Genomic DNA, 16,301 nt, shown 5'->3' with positions numbered 1-16,301 from the left:
GTAGAATAACGTCTTGGCCAAAAACCAAAAGAATATAATAATTTAATATATGTACATATTCATGTAAGTATGTATGTATATGTATGTACATATGTATGTACATACATACATACAGTAGTGGCCAACAATTTGTGACGTTTAGCTTGTTGGACTTTAGTTCCGTTTTTGTCGGCTCCCAAATAACGCAATTAAGGCATTTGTTTGGTAATTTATTGGTTATTGTGTTCAAAAAAAAAAACATAAGTGTGGCCTTTATTTCTACAGGTGCATTTTAAAAGAAAATCCCTCCGCAAATATGTATGACACTTTTTCTTAAACATGAACTCTTTGGAGAACTTGTTGACTTTGCAAAAGTCAGTTAAATTGTACTTATACCTCAAATTTTTGAACTTATCTCCAGCATTCGTTGCCCCCAATGTTTACCAAAGTTTCATTTTCTTTTACTACAAAAGAAAGTGAATCGAGCTCCCTGTCGAATGATAAACATACACCACCAGCCACTTAAATAAGAACAAACTGAATATTTTTTGTTGCCCTGGTTTAATTCCTTAATAGAATCAATTAAAAGTAAAGTGAGTAAGTCGTCTTGGCGACTTGAGTATACCATGCACCAGTAAAACAAATACATATATCTTTAACTTATAATAACAAATGCATTTATGAATTTATAAAAAATTCTTTTCACATGCTTTTTACAAGGATATCCCAGCATTTGAGCACTCTAGCGCCCCCCACGGGCTATTGGGAAAATGTTTACATACATAACTTGGCTATTTTTTGTCCGATTTGGCATGTTTCTAGATATTAATATCAAATTAAACAATTCCAAATTTAATTGCATAAGGTAGAAAGTTACAGGAGATAATCGAGTTTTTTTCAAATTACGCGGGCGAAAAGGGGCGTGGTAAAATCTTAACATTTCCCTGAATTCCCGTGCACGAGTCCACATACCAAATTTTGTGGCTCTAGCTTTTCTAGTCTCCGAGATCTAGGTGTTTATACGGACGGACAGGCGGTCATGTTCGACTCGGCTGATGATGCTGATCAAGAATATACATCATACTTTTTTAGGGTCGCAAAAGCTTCCTTCTGTCTGCTACATACATTTTGGCGACTTTAATATACCATTTCATCCTATGGGTGCATGACATATGCCTAAAGGTTAAGCTTGAAATCAGTTCTTTAGTTTTTGTTATTTTCTTATATTTTTGCTTAAATGTATAGAAAATTGTGTTTTTTATAAGCAGTGGAAATTTTTATTTGACGGTGGGTCAAATAAGCTGTGAGCCACTGTAGACACGTTCGCGTCGAATTGCCACAAAAAACTAATTTAGTTTCTACGTTCGCAGCTCGTTGTTCGTGTTCATTTTGGCGTGCACACGAATGACGACACGATTAATGGCCAAACAAAAATGCCTGCCGGGCCCTGATTTCCAGCCTTAGCGTTGACATTTTCAAGATACTTCCGGAAAGAAAGTCTAGTATCCAGTATTACTTCTAAACACGGTCTCTTTCACGTTGTGGAAGCGGTTTCCACCTGCTTCCGGATGCTGGGCCTTCGGAAAGCCATTGACCGATATCTGCTATGCACTCGTTGTGTGTGCGTGTGTGTGGAGAAAGATAATGAGCCACATAAGACTAACTAGCGTATTAACCATGTGACCATTTTTTGGCTCACGAAGTTAAAAATTTAGTTTGTCTGTTTGCAGTTCCCTTGTTTGTTTGTTTGCCCGCACCACTCGCTGTTTGTCTAAATTCATTCATAAATTTTGTTCTCAACCCACAGACTGAGACAGTGACAAAAAAAGATTTTGAGAGAGGGGAAGACGAAGAATTGTGGAGAGATAAATGTTTATTGTGTTTAATAGATTAGGAAACATTTTGCATTTACTTTTGTTTATACTCTAACAAAGCTATTATTGATAGGACAGGATAAATCATTGTTCAAATATCAGTTTGAACTTTTTTATATTATTGAGTCGCAGGACAAGCTGACTAACTAACATTTACAGTGTGGCTTTCATTTTAACTTTTTTGGTCTAAATGCAACTGTTAGGGTAAATAAACTTCGTCATAACATTTTTTGCTTCCGGGAACTTAGTTTTGTTCAGTTTGTTTTCGAAAACGAGGCCAAACAAGGGCCACAGCAAATGTAGAAACAACAATAACAGGAAAGATATTAGATAAATTTTTGGAATTGAGGGATGTATGTACATATGTATATATACATTTATATATATATACATATATGTAAATAGGTCTGTATCCATGTATAAAAATAAATATTTTTTGGGCTTCTTAAAAAGCATTCAACTTGAGAGGTAAAAAACAAAACAGTTGCACATTTATCAGACTTTTTATTAAATCAAATAATTTTAGATTGCCTTGGACTTAAATTTTCTTGATATATTTATTTGTATTTGTAGGTAGTTATCCGATTTTGATAATCATAAAAAAACAAGAAAGTTTTTCGACCAAAATTACATTGTGTATCATCGTTTTGAATTATTTATAATAATCTATTAATTTGTGCATTATACACGATTTCCTCATAAAACATTTAGTAACTTTGGTTTTTATAGTCTCCGAGATCTAGGTGCTTAATTAGACAATTCCTAATCTCGTCTTGGTTTTGATTTGATTTTGTCCTTGTCCTTGATGTTTGTAACCAAGAAAAGGAGACGTTTCCGATCTCATAATGTAGAAATATTCTTTATATTCAATACTAGCCGAGTCATTCTAGCCATGCCCGTCTGTCCATTACGCTTCATATTTGAAGGCAGTTGGGATCAAAGTTCATATTTAAGCTACCTAATATTTGGTTGAGATAAAGTATGAAAATCGTCAGGATCCAACTACAGACTCATATCATTTAGTGAAAAATGGGTAAAGGAGTTTAAGTATCTTTATGAACTTTACTCTATTGATAGACTTTTATGATATGATATCCCATTCAATAAGATCGAAACACAAGTTACAGTCATTATAAATCGGCTGCCAACAGCGCTAGTAGCATCATACGAGACAAATAATTTACGTTTATAAGAAGAATGGACAAAGGCGAAGAAAGAAAAGTGCACTTCCAGCGAAATAGAAAGAAATAGAGGTTATATACATATATACCTATGTATGTATGTATGCACATTTGTGTGCACACTTCTATACATTGAGACGCAAACTCAAAAATGTGATAGTACATCACAAAATATTGTGGCCAAAAACTGCAAGGGTATATTAATTCGACGTAGCCAAAGTTGGCTTGTTGAACTTATGTCCGTTGTTTCACATACTCATTGCTCTGTGTGTGTTTTGTTTACTGCATTTCGTTGGAACTTTCTGTTGTTCAATTACATTGATTTTGTTTCTTGTTCATTTGACTACCTTAAACAAGGTAATCTTTAAGTTTTTACTTTCAATTGAATAATAAGCATCTCTGTCAGTCTTTTTGTTTCCACTGTAGCTAGTGTTAAAGTTTATTTCATTTATTATAATTTTGTTTTCTGTGTGTATTATTTTTGTCGCTTCTTATCATCATCTTAAATTTTATTTTAATTTTGCTAATTGTTGCCAAACTTTTTTGGGACCCAAGAAAAGTGCGAGCTAGGGAAAGGAGCCCAATCAGCATCAGTCCAAAAAATTAAAATGGAAAAGACGACATCAAGAATTTCTGCTTCCATCTCACCTACTCTCAATGGCAATGGCAAGCCATGTCGGTTGTCTGGAAAGTTTCTACAATATATCTTCCTTTGTCCATTGGAAATGCCGTGCTCTGACTATTACCCAGCCTGTCCAATCCACTAAATCCGCTCGCTCACTTCTTCTGCGTCAACTAGATTGTGTTTTATTGAAATGTTTTGTGCTTACTCCCCGCCTCACCCCTTAGCCTAGCCACGCCTCACTTTTGGAAACTCTTCTGTCGCTGTCCTTGTCCCTGGGCTAGTGGTATACGAACGTCTTGGTCTTATTTTCAAATGCTCAGCCCTCAATGTTTAATGCCAATTAAGAATATTAATGTCGTTTGCAGCTTTGTCTCGTTTACCACCCAAGGTCTGCCTGCCACTGCAGGATGGATTTCAACCTCCACATTAATTTCCAATTGTTAATATTCATTACCTTCAAAATCCTTTTCTCAAGTTCAGTTTTCATTCCCTATCCTGGCAGCTTTACCAGCCATTAATCGCAATCACAAACGAGACACGCGTCTTGAGATGCGAGTTCAGTTGAGTTGAGTTGAGTCAATGGACTGATGGAAGAGTAGATAATTTTTCATTTTGACTCATCTTCAAATGGATTTTTCAGTGGCTTAAATGTGCAAAACTATCAAATAAATGAATGTTTGAGTGATTTTTTTTTGTCAATCGATTTACATTTGTACTTTGTTTATGGAAATTTCCAAGTTTGATTGGTCCACATTGCGTATAAGTAACTTACCATTAACTTCTTTAATGCTAAGTAATAATGCATTTTCGTGGTTTTCTATGTATATATTGCGGAGGTTTTATATCTCGGATTCAGCCTAATCGGGCTAAGATGTCATATAGCTTCCAAAAACTTCGTTATTTTTGAAGCGATTGTCTTAAAAGTTAATAACTGTCCATTTAATATGCCAAATTTCATGAAAATTGGATAACTTTATTATACAAATATTGTTTAAACATACGGAAAATGGCTTGCTTAGTTTTGTTTACTTAATCAAATGACATTACAAATTAAGCATTTGGCAAATAATCTTAAACTAATCTCAAAAGAAAAGGGTTAAACCAACATCGGTCAATATTCGATTGTGGTTTGAAGCCAATCATTTACCGTACTTGGGCCTCCCTTTTATGTGGGTTCACACATTTCGGTCTGCCATAATAAACGACAAAAGCAGCAAATTGATTTGCAATCCAATTTTGCAACATCGAAAGAGGCTTTCACTTTGGTTGGATACTTTTGCAAGGCGTTTGCCATGTGTCAACTTCTCTAACCAAAACCACTGACTGGCCTTTGGAAATAATTGCAGATTCTAAAAATAGACCGAAGTAGGAGAAGCAAAAGCATTGCACACTGCATCATGGAATATGTACATATGTATGTATCTAAGAAAAGAAAGTTAAAATTATAAAATTCTATGGAAAATTGTGAAACGCTTGAGGTTTTCGGGAGATGAAAGATGCTTCCCTTTTTTTTTTTCGCTGAAGTGGAGGCGTCATTATGGGGGTGCATGGAAATGGATATGGGGACACAGTTGGGTCACGGGCAAAGGCGACGTCAATCAAAAGCATATACACATGCACGCTACATTTAACAGTAAATCAAGCGTGGCTGCCAAAAATGTGGCACAAAAATGTTGGCGCGTCAAAAACAGCCATCAGAACGCACTCTAAAAACGACAAAAAATAACAAAATGGAGGGAAACAAAAACGAGAACCCAAAAATAAAACAAACCCAACCAAACAAAGGACACTGGCCTAAGCTTTTGGCTAAAAGAATCGTGCTACACGCCCTAAACGTTGTCAATTGACATGCGAAAATCTGCAATAAAAACCTGCAATTTGCCAGGGCCAATAACACCAACGAGAAACACACACACACACATATACACACACACTAGTAGGTTTGTGTGTATACACAAGAACACGTAGACCCCAAAAACCCCGACTTCCAGTCCCCCCCTGCCCACGCGCCACCCACCTTCATCATCGCTGCTTTTCCTTTTGTGGCTCTCTGCCTCCCTACAAAGCGAGTCACATTTTTCTGTTTTCCATCTGATAAGAATTTAATTACAATGCATATAAACAAAAATTGTATACAAATGTATTAAAGCATGGATAAAGTGCAAACAGGGGGCGGTGGAGAAAGAGGCCGACAAAGGGGCGGCAGTGTATGGAAGCGGAGATTAAAATGAAACCGAGTGGAAAAAAGTGTGATGCCATATGAATATAGAATACTCTATTCAAGAACTTGTACTAGATGTCAGATCAAAGAGATAGAGATCAGAGAGCGGAATACCGCATGTATTTAAAGGAACCACTAATTAATTGTCTCATTAAATGAAAATAATATGACTGGCAATTATTGGAAATGCCAAAACATAGACACAACGAATTCTTAAGTTGGCCTAATTGTATTTTAAGGAAAAGGAATTGGACATATTATTTTGCTATGTTTTTAAGGATTGGCAGTCACTCTAACTTTTTTTTTAGGTTAGATAAGAGGCACTCCCTCATATTATTATAATTTTTTTTTTTTTTTGGTTATAAATGAAAGCCACACTTTTTCAACTTACTGACAATCAGTTGAAAAATTTGAGATTTCCAGCCATTGAAGCGTACAAAGAGATTGTATCACACCACCGCAGCAATCGTTTTGTATTCCGAGCATTCATAATGATAGACACGATAGACAAAGCTATAGCTTTTAGTCGTATAGAAGCAGAAACCAAATTAGAATTACACTTAAAATTGCTTTTGAAACGCATTGACTAAAGGAAAAATAATAACAAAAACGAAAGAAAGAAGAAAGAAAAGGCGCACAGAAAAAAACTAGCGCACGTGTGTGCTCGTCTCTAATCAAGTGAAGTGAAGAATAACAACAAGTGGAAAGAATGAAAAATTAAGAAAATTCGTAGAAGTTGTTGCCATGTTCATATCTTATTTGAACTGTGACAGCGACAGCAGCAGCAACACCACCACCAGCAGCAGCAGCAACATCGTGACAGAAGCAACAACATTTCTAAACATGGAGCGTCTGCTTCATGCAGTGCGCGAGGAATTCCAAACGGAAGACGAATATGACGGGGAGGGCAGCAGTAGCCATTCATCCATTTCATCCACGTCGACGTCATCAACATCAAGTCAACATCAACATCAGCAGCTGCCGCCGCCGCCGACGCGCCCTCATCTACCTCTAACCCAATCTCAATCTCAGCGTGGAACAGGCGTGGCCGTAGGCAATGGTGTTGGCGGATCATGGGTTGACACAGGTTTGCTTCAGCCGGTTAACGTTGCCGGTGGTGGCAGCACCTCATCGGGGGGCATACGTCGCTTTCGACGCTCATCCATAGGCATGCAAAGAAAGTCGGCATTTCGTCAAAGGAAACTTGATTCATTGGGCGCCTGGCGACGCAAAAGGTGAGTGGCCGCTAAGGGATTTCGGCCATACCAAAAAATTGTCACAAACTATTTCTATTGTATTTTAGAACCCATGTTGTTAAAATCAATTATCCAAGGTTTTTATTGATGTATTTGATTGGGTTTTCCTGCCTATCACAAAGCCTTACCAAAGAGACATCAAGAAAATAGGAAACCAAAGGGCCAAGCCGATGTTTGTATACCCTAGCATCTTTTTATGTTCCTTTTTCGACAAATTCGAACTTATTTTAAAGCCCGGCCTACAACATTCAGGTGTTGTAATGCGACTCCTGAGAAATGCTATTTTCTCGTGTATTTGTATGGGTGATAAATGATAAAGTTGTCCAGAAACAAAACAATTTTTCTGATTAACGTTAACACTCGTTCTTATGCCAGTTGAATTTCGTAATTGCACGATGAATGCCATCACAATATCTCTTTAACTGATAAGGAACGATGAATTTAATTAGACAAACTGACAGACAAGGAAATATCGATTTTCATGAACAAGAATGAATTTGATTTTGAAAAACGTCATTTTGTTCCATTAAAAACAGATTCTTATACCATGCACACAAAAGTTGAAATAGTATATTAAAGACGCCACACTTTCCGACCTCTTAAAGTATATCTAATCTTGATTTGGATCAACAGCTGAGTCAATCTAGCCATGTCCGTCCGACTGTATGAACACCTAAATCTCGGAGACTATAATAGCTAGAGCCATTTAATTCGGCATGTAGACTCGTGCAGTATGTACACTGATTGACACCATCCGCCTTCATAATCTAGAAAAAAACGAATTTCGAATTTCAGCACTCTTGTTAGCCATATTAATATCTACCAACCTATTAAATTTAATTAAAATCGGACTAGAAACATTGAAAATATACGGATATATGTAATAGAAACGAGTTTTAATAGGCGGTCAATAGGGGGAGTTGGAATAAGCTCTGTAGGTATACAAAGAATACCTACTCGTTCCCGCTGAGCCTAAATAAAACGGATAAAATGTCTAGATAAATGCTTTAAGGGATTTTAATATTAAATGCAATATTAGTTGGCTTTAATTCCATATAACATAGTCCCAGGACGAATCCTGGATTTTCCGCTTAATTTTATACCCTTATAGGGGTTATTATAAGGATGGGCATATGAATGTTCATATGTTCTTGATGATCATCACACGTCCATCTGTCCGTCCATCCGACTGACTGTACCTGTGTGAGGTATGAAAGTCATCCGGATCATGGTATACGAAAAAATGGTTAAGGAGTTGGAATATCTTTATAAAGTTTGTCAAAGATATAGTTTAAAACTACACCAGATGGAACTGCTAACATTATAAAGCAAACGTTTTCAGTACTTATCAATGATGCCGCTTTTCATTACATTTTCGTTTAGAAGAGTTTTACTAACTGGTGCATTATTTTATTAACTTTTTCTAGGCGGACTGCCTCTTCGAGCAATGCCCGTCGACCCATACGCATTGTACCAGACTGGACGGAGAATGCAGTACAGGGTGAGCACTATTGGAAACCCACATCAGCTTCGGGTGACCTCTGCTGCCTCAACGAGGAGTGCATTGTAAGTTCATATTTATATCCATATGTATGTACAGGTTTGCAAATTTTTCCTCAATTCAATTAAACAAAGGAGAGAGTAAGGGAGGGGGAACACCCAAAAAGTAGCAAGTACAAATGAAAGCTTACATGTGTAATTTATTTATTGCGTGCTTATTCAACATTTCTTTTCCCTTCTTACGTTTTTTCTTATTATTATTATTTTTGTGAGACGCACACGCAATCTAATGTCTAAGTTGGGCGTGGCACAATCCAGAGTGGGTGGAAGGGCGAGTGTTTGGATTGTGGGTGGCATATAACTGCCAAAAGTTGCAAGTGCTATGTCATGGTCATTGCCTACTTGGGCGTATGAGTTGATGAGGACCAGCAAAAGAGATGGAGAACCGAAAGCGAAAATGCTGTTTATCTTCATCTGCATGTGGGTGAGAAAATTAGAAAAAGAAGAAAAAAGCAGAAAGGAAAAGGGAACGTTTTGTGTGTGTGTGTATGACTATTGGAATGAGTATAGTTTTAGGTGCACAGCAGAGGAGAAGCAGCAATGTGAGTTGGGTATGTCATACCAAACTTGGACAAAGGCAAATATTCTAATCAGAAAATGTTCAACAAAGGAGACAAGGAAAAAGAGAAAGGCCAGGAATTCGAGAAACAGCAAGTATAATAGGATGTTCGTGAGTACGGGATGAGATGCAGAGATGAAGTTGTGTTTGGTGAAGGTTTTGTCATGAAGCTGACTTAATTAGGTCTCGTCTCGTCCAACACATCCGGAACGAGAAAAATGTCTCATTTCATACAGTTAATGCGCCTATTAACCAATAACCGGTGTACGGATAAGATTTTACTCAACGATTTAAGGCTGTTCGAGAAGACTTATGTACATACATATATCAAAAATCATTATACAAAATTCCCATTAATCTATTAGTAGTTTACTTGGTCTAAATGTGTCTCTTTTTTTATATAATTCAGGTTAATGAAAACTGAAAGGCTTCTGAATGTGTTGGAATCCATTCCTCACAAAACTTTAGTTTTTTAAGTTGACTAAGGTAGTTGTTGGATTGCGACTTTTTTGACGGTTTCAATATGTTTTGTGGTTGTCATCTGTCTGGTGATAATTTGGTAATTTAATTTGGAAAACAGAAGAGTTGTATTTTTACAACTGAAAATCGTAAAAACACTGGCAATTGAAAATTGATTGATGTGTGTGTGTGTCTTTTATTCTTTTCTTGCAGAAGAGCGGACAGCGCATGAAGTGTTCGGCCTGTCAGCTGATTGCACATCAGAATTGCATTCCAATTGTGAATGAAAAGACTCAACTAGCGTGTAAGCCAACATATCGAGATGTGGGAATACGACAATATCGAGAGCAGACGACCACCCATCACCATTGGGTGCATCGCAAAATGGAGAAGGGCAAGTGCAAGCAGTGCGGCAAGGTGAGATTATCAGTATTAATTATGTCATACATATTCTTATGCAAATGTCATTAATTTATTTTCTGCAGGCTGTTCAGAGTAAACTCTTTGGGTCGAAGGAAATTGTTGCGCTATCCTGTGCCTGGTGCCATGAGATCTACCACAACAAGGAGTCCTGCTTCAATCAGGCCAAAATTGGAGAGGAATGTCGTTTGGGTAAGTTGTCATACTTGTTTCATTTCGTTCTATACATTCATCCGTCCAGCCATTCGTTTTTCTATCTCTATTGGCGCTCTAACTTTCTCTTTTTATGTCTCTCATTCACTTGTCTCTCTCCTGCCCATTGTCCTTTGATTAATTACGTGACGCGAATGCAAATATGAATTGCGGCCCGTTAACTTAATTAAAATTTGTGCGAAAAACCAAACTCAAACCATAATCTTTATTTTAACCCTTTCTCTGTCCATTCTCTATCGCTCACTCTTTCCTCTTGTGTTCCGCTTTGCATTTTTCTTTTCGTTATGTGGTTTTTTACCGCCTTTAAAAGGAGGCATGTAAGTCGTCGCAACGACTTCGGTATACCATGCACCAAATATAACAGACCAAATGCTATATAGATCACCGATATCCAGCTGCTCAGGCGGACATATCTAGATGGACTTGGATGTTAATGCCTATCAACCAAATATATAGTTAATGGGGTCAAAAAAAGCTTTTATCTGCCTGCTGTGGACTGTTTGGTACTTCAGGATTCTATTTTGGCCTTAAGGTGCATCGTATAATGAGACAAAATGTAGCATAGTTTCAGGCGTTTGTGTTTTACATCCAAAATAAAATGTAGGATATCACAGAAATCTGGTTTGTCATTTTGAAAACTTATCGACTTTTCCCCCAACATTTGGATAATATTGAAGTTCTTGCCAAATATATACATATATATAAAAGGAAATTCTGTTGAAATAAACGTTGATTACACAGGCCGACATGATTTTTGCTGACGTTAACTTGAGACGTGTTCTTAACTAATTCGGGTACGCTGATTCTAACTGCATACTTGGTTTTTGTCCATCACGTCTAGATTTTGTGAAATCTAGAGATCTGGGGTTGGAAAATAGGCACCCAAAAGTATACTATAGAAAGTTTAAACAAAAATTTTCAACTTTTTTTACGGATTTTAGAATATTTTGTGTAAGGAAATTAGTTCTTGTTTGCACATACAACTAATATACAATTTGTAAGACGCAGCAAATTCCCACAATTCTTTAAAATTTAAAAGCAGACAATTCTTGAAATCCCTATAGCATACTTTTTGGTTGAAATGTTACTCATTATAGAACTATATCCGGAGTGTAAGATATTATCCATTATAACAAAGAAATAAATAGGATAAAATAATAATGTTTTTAGTACAATATTATGCTTATATCATGGAAAAATATATTGCAAATTTGGTCATTTTGAATAATTTGAACGCATTTTTTTCGAAATCCTGGCATGATGGAGAAAAACTAAGTACAGGGCCGTGATTAGCTGCCCCCAATTACTATAGGAGACCTATTGAACTTCAAACACTTTTTCATGACCTCAAAAATGTCGGCCTGTGTTATTTGTAGATCATTGTTCTTATTAATATTCATTTATGGTTTTATGATAATGTCTTTGAAGCAACCCGTTATAGCTAACTTGTGTTTAACATAATCATAAAAAAAAAGATGCATAAACAAATGCAGATAAGTTCACTTGATGCCGCCCTTTAAAAATACGATTTAAATTAATTACGTTTTGTATAGAAATGTATATTTTCAATTGAAAATTCAATTAGATTGAAATTTAATTGAGAGAACAGGGCAAAACTCTCTAATTAAGAAATATAATTGAAAATTGTTCTCGGTGCCGATACCGGGCGGTAATACAACGTAAGTAGGCATTTCCCAACAATTAAATTAATTTGTTTTAATCCATTTTAAATTTGAATTCAATTTCAAATGTTAATAGGGTTGTCGACTCAATGATTGCATTGAACAGGACTACTATTTTATAACTACTTCGTCCATCGAGTGCGCAAATATCGTGTTGTTTTTCCGCATATGCCTAATATTTTTCTACTTTCTTACGGTTAAGAAAGTTAAAGCCACACAACCCTCAACTAATACTGAAACAGGTGCCATCGGCAATCGACTCTGCAGCTTTGCCTATCGGGACCATTGAGTAAGGAAATACAGGAAAATAAGGAAATGTAGTTTCATAAATGGAATGTCCGTCACCAACATTATGGTTGGATGGTTTTAGAAACAAGCTGCCTAAAAAGTTGCAAAAATTTATTTAACACTTTCTTTGTTCTGGCAAAAAAGGTTTCGCAATCATTAATAGCATTGAGGTCAGAACTGTTTGCTGGATATTTCATATTGTGTTATAGAGTTATAGCCCCGCCCCTTGAGTGATTCAGCTGCTTACTTTGAAATCTTATGATCTAGTATGCCTGTTTTATATTATTTCGAACTGAGACTTTAGGTTGTTAGTTGTTAGTTTCTAAATTTCAACAAGAAAACATTGAACGCAAATATTTATTCAAAGTTTTTAATTCCAATTTTTATTCGTAATTTACTTGATTTTCACCATATAAAATTTTCAAATATTTCTGTTTCGATAGCGAATAATTTGCTAAAATTCTCGAACCTTCATTATAAACTGTCCGTTGTTTTCGATTTATAGAGGTGGCGACTCTTTCTGGCAACGCGAATCAAAAAATCGTCTGAAAATCCAAAAAAAAAAAAAAAAAAAATTGGTAAACATTTAATTATTGAAGACGACTTAGTGATCTGAGAATGCTGCCAGCTATTCTCTTCCGTCAAGTGCAACGACCTCTAAGCGCAGGGGCCTTGCACCTGGGCAGATCCACAGCCCTGGTCCATGTATTTGGAGTGGGAGGCAGCAGTTTTGTGAATTGCCTGAATCGTTATGCGGCCGCCTCGGGATTTATACGCATCTCCTTTTTGGATATCAATCAGAGACGAAACTGGGATGTGGCTGGCCTGCGCCTGTATACCGATGACAAGAAATATTCGCTGCATAACCGTACCATCCAGGGCCGAGATCTGCTGCAAGGCGTCATCGATAAGCAGAAGGTCGAATTCATTGAGCGGCGCAATATACTGGTCGATGATATACGCGAAGCGCGTCATTTGGTTCAAGAACGCATCCGCAAAAGGGTTGGAGAGATCACGGAAGAGCGAGAGAATATAATGACAATACCCAACATGCTGACCATAGGCCGAGCCATACTCTCACCCTATATTGGCTATGTGATAGTACAGGGTGATTTCAACATGGCCATGAGTCTGCTAGCTGTGGCAGGCATCAGTGATCTATTGGATGGCCAAATAGCCCGACGATGGCCCTCGCAGGCCACAAAGGCGGGTTCTTTTCTCGATCCCATGGCTGACAAATTCCTAATAGCCATTCTGGTCGTGTCCCTTAACTATGGCGCATTGCTTCCCATGTGGCTAACTGGAATTGTGCTCTCCCGAGACATCTTCTTGCTGGCTGCCGGCTCGGTCATACGCTATATTAGTCTACCGCCTCCGAAAACCATTTCACGCTATTTGGACATCACCCATGTGACTGCCCAATTGGAGCCAACTATGATAAGTAAAGTGAATACAGGAGTTCAGCTGGCCACCATTGGCATCAGCCTGGGTGCTCCAATTTGGAACTATGTGGATCATCCGGCGCTCCATTGCCTTTGGTACATGACGGCAGCCACAACACTTGCCGCTGCTCTTAGCTACATCGTAAACCGACAGAAAACTTACAAGATTATTCAGAAGAAACCCTAAGTATGGAAACTATTGACTGTTTTGCTCCCTGACCATGTTAGTTTAGTTAGTTTCGAAAAAGGATAGGGACATATGTATTTGTTTTTTTACGTAACCATACTGTCAATTAAAAATTATATTTCTGTTTGAACAAAAAATAATACAAGAAAATGATATACCTACATAAAACCTTTTCTTATTCTTTTGATGCCAAAATGCCTTCATTTAATTCGTCTTAGCGGATTCTGTGCCACACCCGCCCTCCACGTAGGTGGAGTGGCCCGCACATTTTTGTTAAGTGTCTCAATGAGCGTCTTGTTAAAACACCCTCGGAGCAATGCATTACGCACACACACAGTGGCAGACAATGCCGGACGAGACAAGACAACGAAATAAAGCGCAAAACACAATTACTAGCACACGTCGCATCTCTCGGCATCCATCGAGAACCTTTTGTTTTGCCAGCTTTTAACCGACCACATCTCCGGGTCTAATACGATTTTCCTCTCAGAGATGGCCGCGTGATAGAAACGCGATACTGAAACCAAACAGATTGGCCTCAATCTAGATCGAAAACTAAAATGAACTTCGGTAGTTCCACTTTATAAAGATAAACTACTAAAGAGAGCCCAAACAAGTGAACCAAGTTATAATTAATAATGTTTATCCAATTCCAAGATGTTTTCGTTTTTAAATCGTTTGAATGTGGATAATTGTACTCTTCGAATCCAAGTTTGAAACGTTTGCCTATTTAGTTTCAACAAAACTATCGAGAGAACATTAAAGGAGCTCACGCTGTCATCTCCCACGGGCTAAGTTCTTGTACCCATTCTCTTTCAGTCTGTCTTTCGGTGCCCTTATGCCCTTTTGTGGCATTCATAATTGCTCTCTGGTATGTCCTCTGGTATGTCCTGGTAATTCCGTTAAGAAAAGTAGAATAGCGACGATGCAGACTGAATTGTGGCATATTTGTCTTTATCCAGTGTTCTGTACATCTTCACTTCACTTTTGTTGTTGCAATTTAACTGTATTTAAAGGTGGCAAATTTAATTTGGCTCCGAACCAACACGCACACTCAATTAGCTGGTTGTTTGCCGTGTTCCTGTTGTGACCATTGTGTCCTTGTGCTCATTTTTATTCTTGTCTTACTTTCTTCTAGGCAACTATGCACCGATTATTGTGCCACCATCGTGGATTGTCAAGCTGCCTAATAAGGGCAATTTTAAGTCCTCAATACGTGTTAGCAATAAGAACAATGCTGGCGGCGGTGGAGCAGGTGGCCCAACTGGTGGATCAAGTGGTGGTGGTGGCGGCAAAAGTAAAAAGCAAATTCAAAAACAACGTCAAAAAGGAAAAGAGGAAAAGAAGGAGCCGCGTGCGTTTATTGTTAAGCCAATACCATCACCGGAGGTAATACCGGTCATTGTTTTCATCAATCCCAAATCCGGAGGCAATCAGGGCGTCAAGCTGTTAGGTAAATTTCAGCACTTGCTTAATCCTCGTCAAGTCTTTGATCTAACTCAAGGCGGCCCAAAGATGGGGTGAGTACCATTGACACATAACAAACAGCAAATTGACAACTAATTATAATAATTAATAATTCTGTTTCCAACTTAAGCCTCGATATGTTTCGCAAGGCTCCGAATTTGCGTGTCCTGGCTTGTGGAGGAGATGGCACTGTGGGTTGGGTGTTATCAGTCCTGGATCAGATACATCCACCGCTTCAACCGGTGCCAGCTGTGGGCGTTTTGCCCTTGGGCACTGGCAACGATCTCGCTCGCTCCCTAGGTTGGGGCGGGGTAAGTAATTCGAGGATAAAGATTTCTAGCCTGTCCGCTTTAAGTCTGACCCTAACAGTCAAAAATGGGTAGACCTTTTTTTCAACATTATTCTATTCCCTTGCTGTAGGGCTACACGGATGAACCAATCGGGAAAATTTTACGGGAAATTGGCATGTCGCAGTGCGTGCTAATGGATCGCTGGCGGGTCAAAGTCACACCCAACGATGATGTAACCGATGATCATGTGGATCGAAGCAAGCCTAATGTGCCGTTGAATGTGATTAATAACTATTTCTCATTCGGTGTGGATGCTCATATTGCATTGGAATTCCATGAGGCCCGTGAAGCTCATCCAGAGCGATTCAATTCACGGTTGCGTAACAAAATGTACTATGGCCAGATGGGTGGCAAGGATTTAATTCTACGTCAATATCGCAATCTTTCCCAATGGGTAACACTCGAATGCGATGGCCAGGACTTTACCGGCAAACTGCGCGATGCCGGCTGTCATGCCGTGCTCTTTCTCAACATACCCAGGTGAGAGAAATATCGATTAAATTGAAATGAAGATTAAGTGGTAGTAGGAAGTAATTGC

The 16,301-nt window shown here is 38.0% G+C and overlaps 2 protein-coding genes and 1 long non-coding RNA gene across 10 annotated transcripts in view; 2 read left to right on the top strand and 1 right to left on the bottom strand.

The window, feature by feature from the left end:
• rdgA (retinal degeneration A) overlaps positions 1-16,301 on the top strand; it is a 112,289-nt gene that overhangs the window by 87,546 nt on the left and 8,442 nt on the right. For 6 of the 8 annotated variants that reach the window (XR_011032884.1, XR_011032883.1, XM_068293459.1 and 3 more), the window contains exons 4-9: positions 8,564-8,702; positions 9,928-10,131; positions 10,200-10,326; positions 15,085-15,466; positions 15,544-15,724; positions 15,834-16,243. Coding sequence is in view for 6 of the 8 variants with exons in the window: in XM_068293459.1 (XP_068149560.1) it covers positions 8,564-8,702; positions 9,928-10,131; positions 10,200-10,326; positions 15,085-15,466; positions 15,544-15,724; positions 15,834-16,243 (1,443 nt within the window). In the remaining 2 variants the exon portion in view is untranslated. Of the gene's footprint in view, positions 1-6,510; positions 7,116-8,563; positions 8,703-9,927; positions 10,132-10,199; positions 10,327-15,084; positions 15,467-15,543; positions 15,725-15,833; positions 16,244-16,301 lie in introns of those variants that run through there. The other 2 variants (XM_068293462.1, XM_068293461.1) reach the window with 2 other exon arrangements.
• LOC137579693 (uncharacterized) lies at positions 3,449-4,691 on the bottom strand. The gene is made up of 3 exons (XR_011032885.1): positions 4,432-4,691; positions 4,114-4,317; positions 3,449-4,059 (listed from the first exon to the last, which is right to left on the bottom strand). It is a non-coding gene; the product is annotated as an uncharacterized lncRNA (long non-coding RNA).
• Positions 12,642-14,114, top strand: LOC137579683 (probable cardiolipin synthase (CMP-forming)). The gene has a single exon (XM_068293451.1). The coding sequence runs from the start codon at positions 12,936-12,938 to the stop codon at positions 13,944-13,946; it is 1,011 nt and encodes a 336-aa protein (XP_068149552.1). The 5' UTR covers positions 12,642-12,935; the 3' UTR covers positions 13,947-14,114.

This window comes from Drosophila tropicalis, unplaced genomic scaffold, assembly GCF_018151085.1.
Source record: "Drosophila tropicalis isolate 14030-0801.00 unplaced genomic scaffold, ASM1815108v1 contig_761, whole genome shotgun sequence".
NCBI classification, from domain to species: Eukaryota; Metazoa; Arthropoda; class Insecta; order Diptera; family Drosophilidae; genus Drosophila; species Drosophila tropicalis.
Note: the sequence above shows the minus strand (reverse complement) of the source record. Positions and strands in the feature narration are given on the sequence as shown.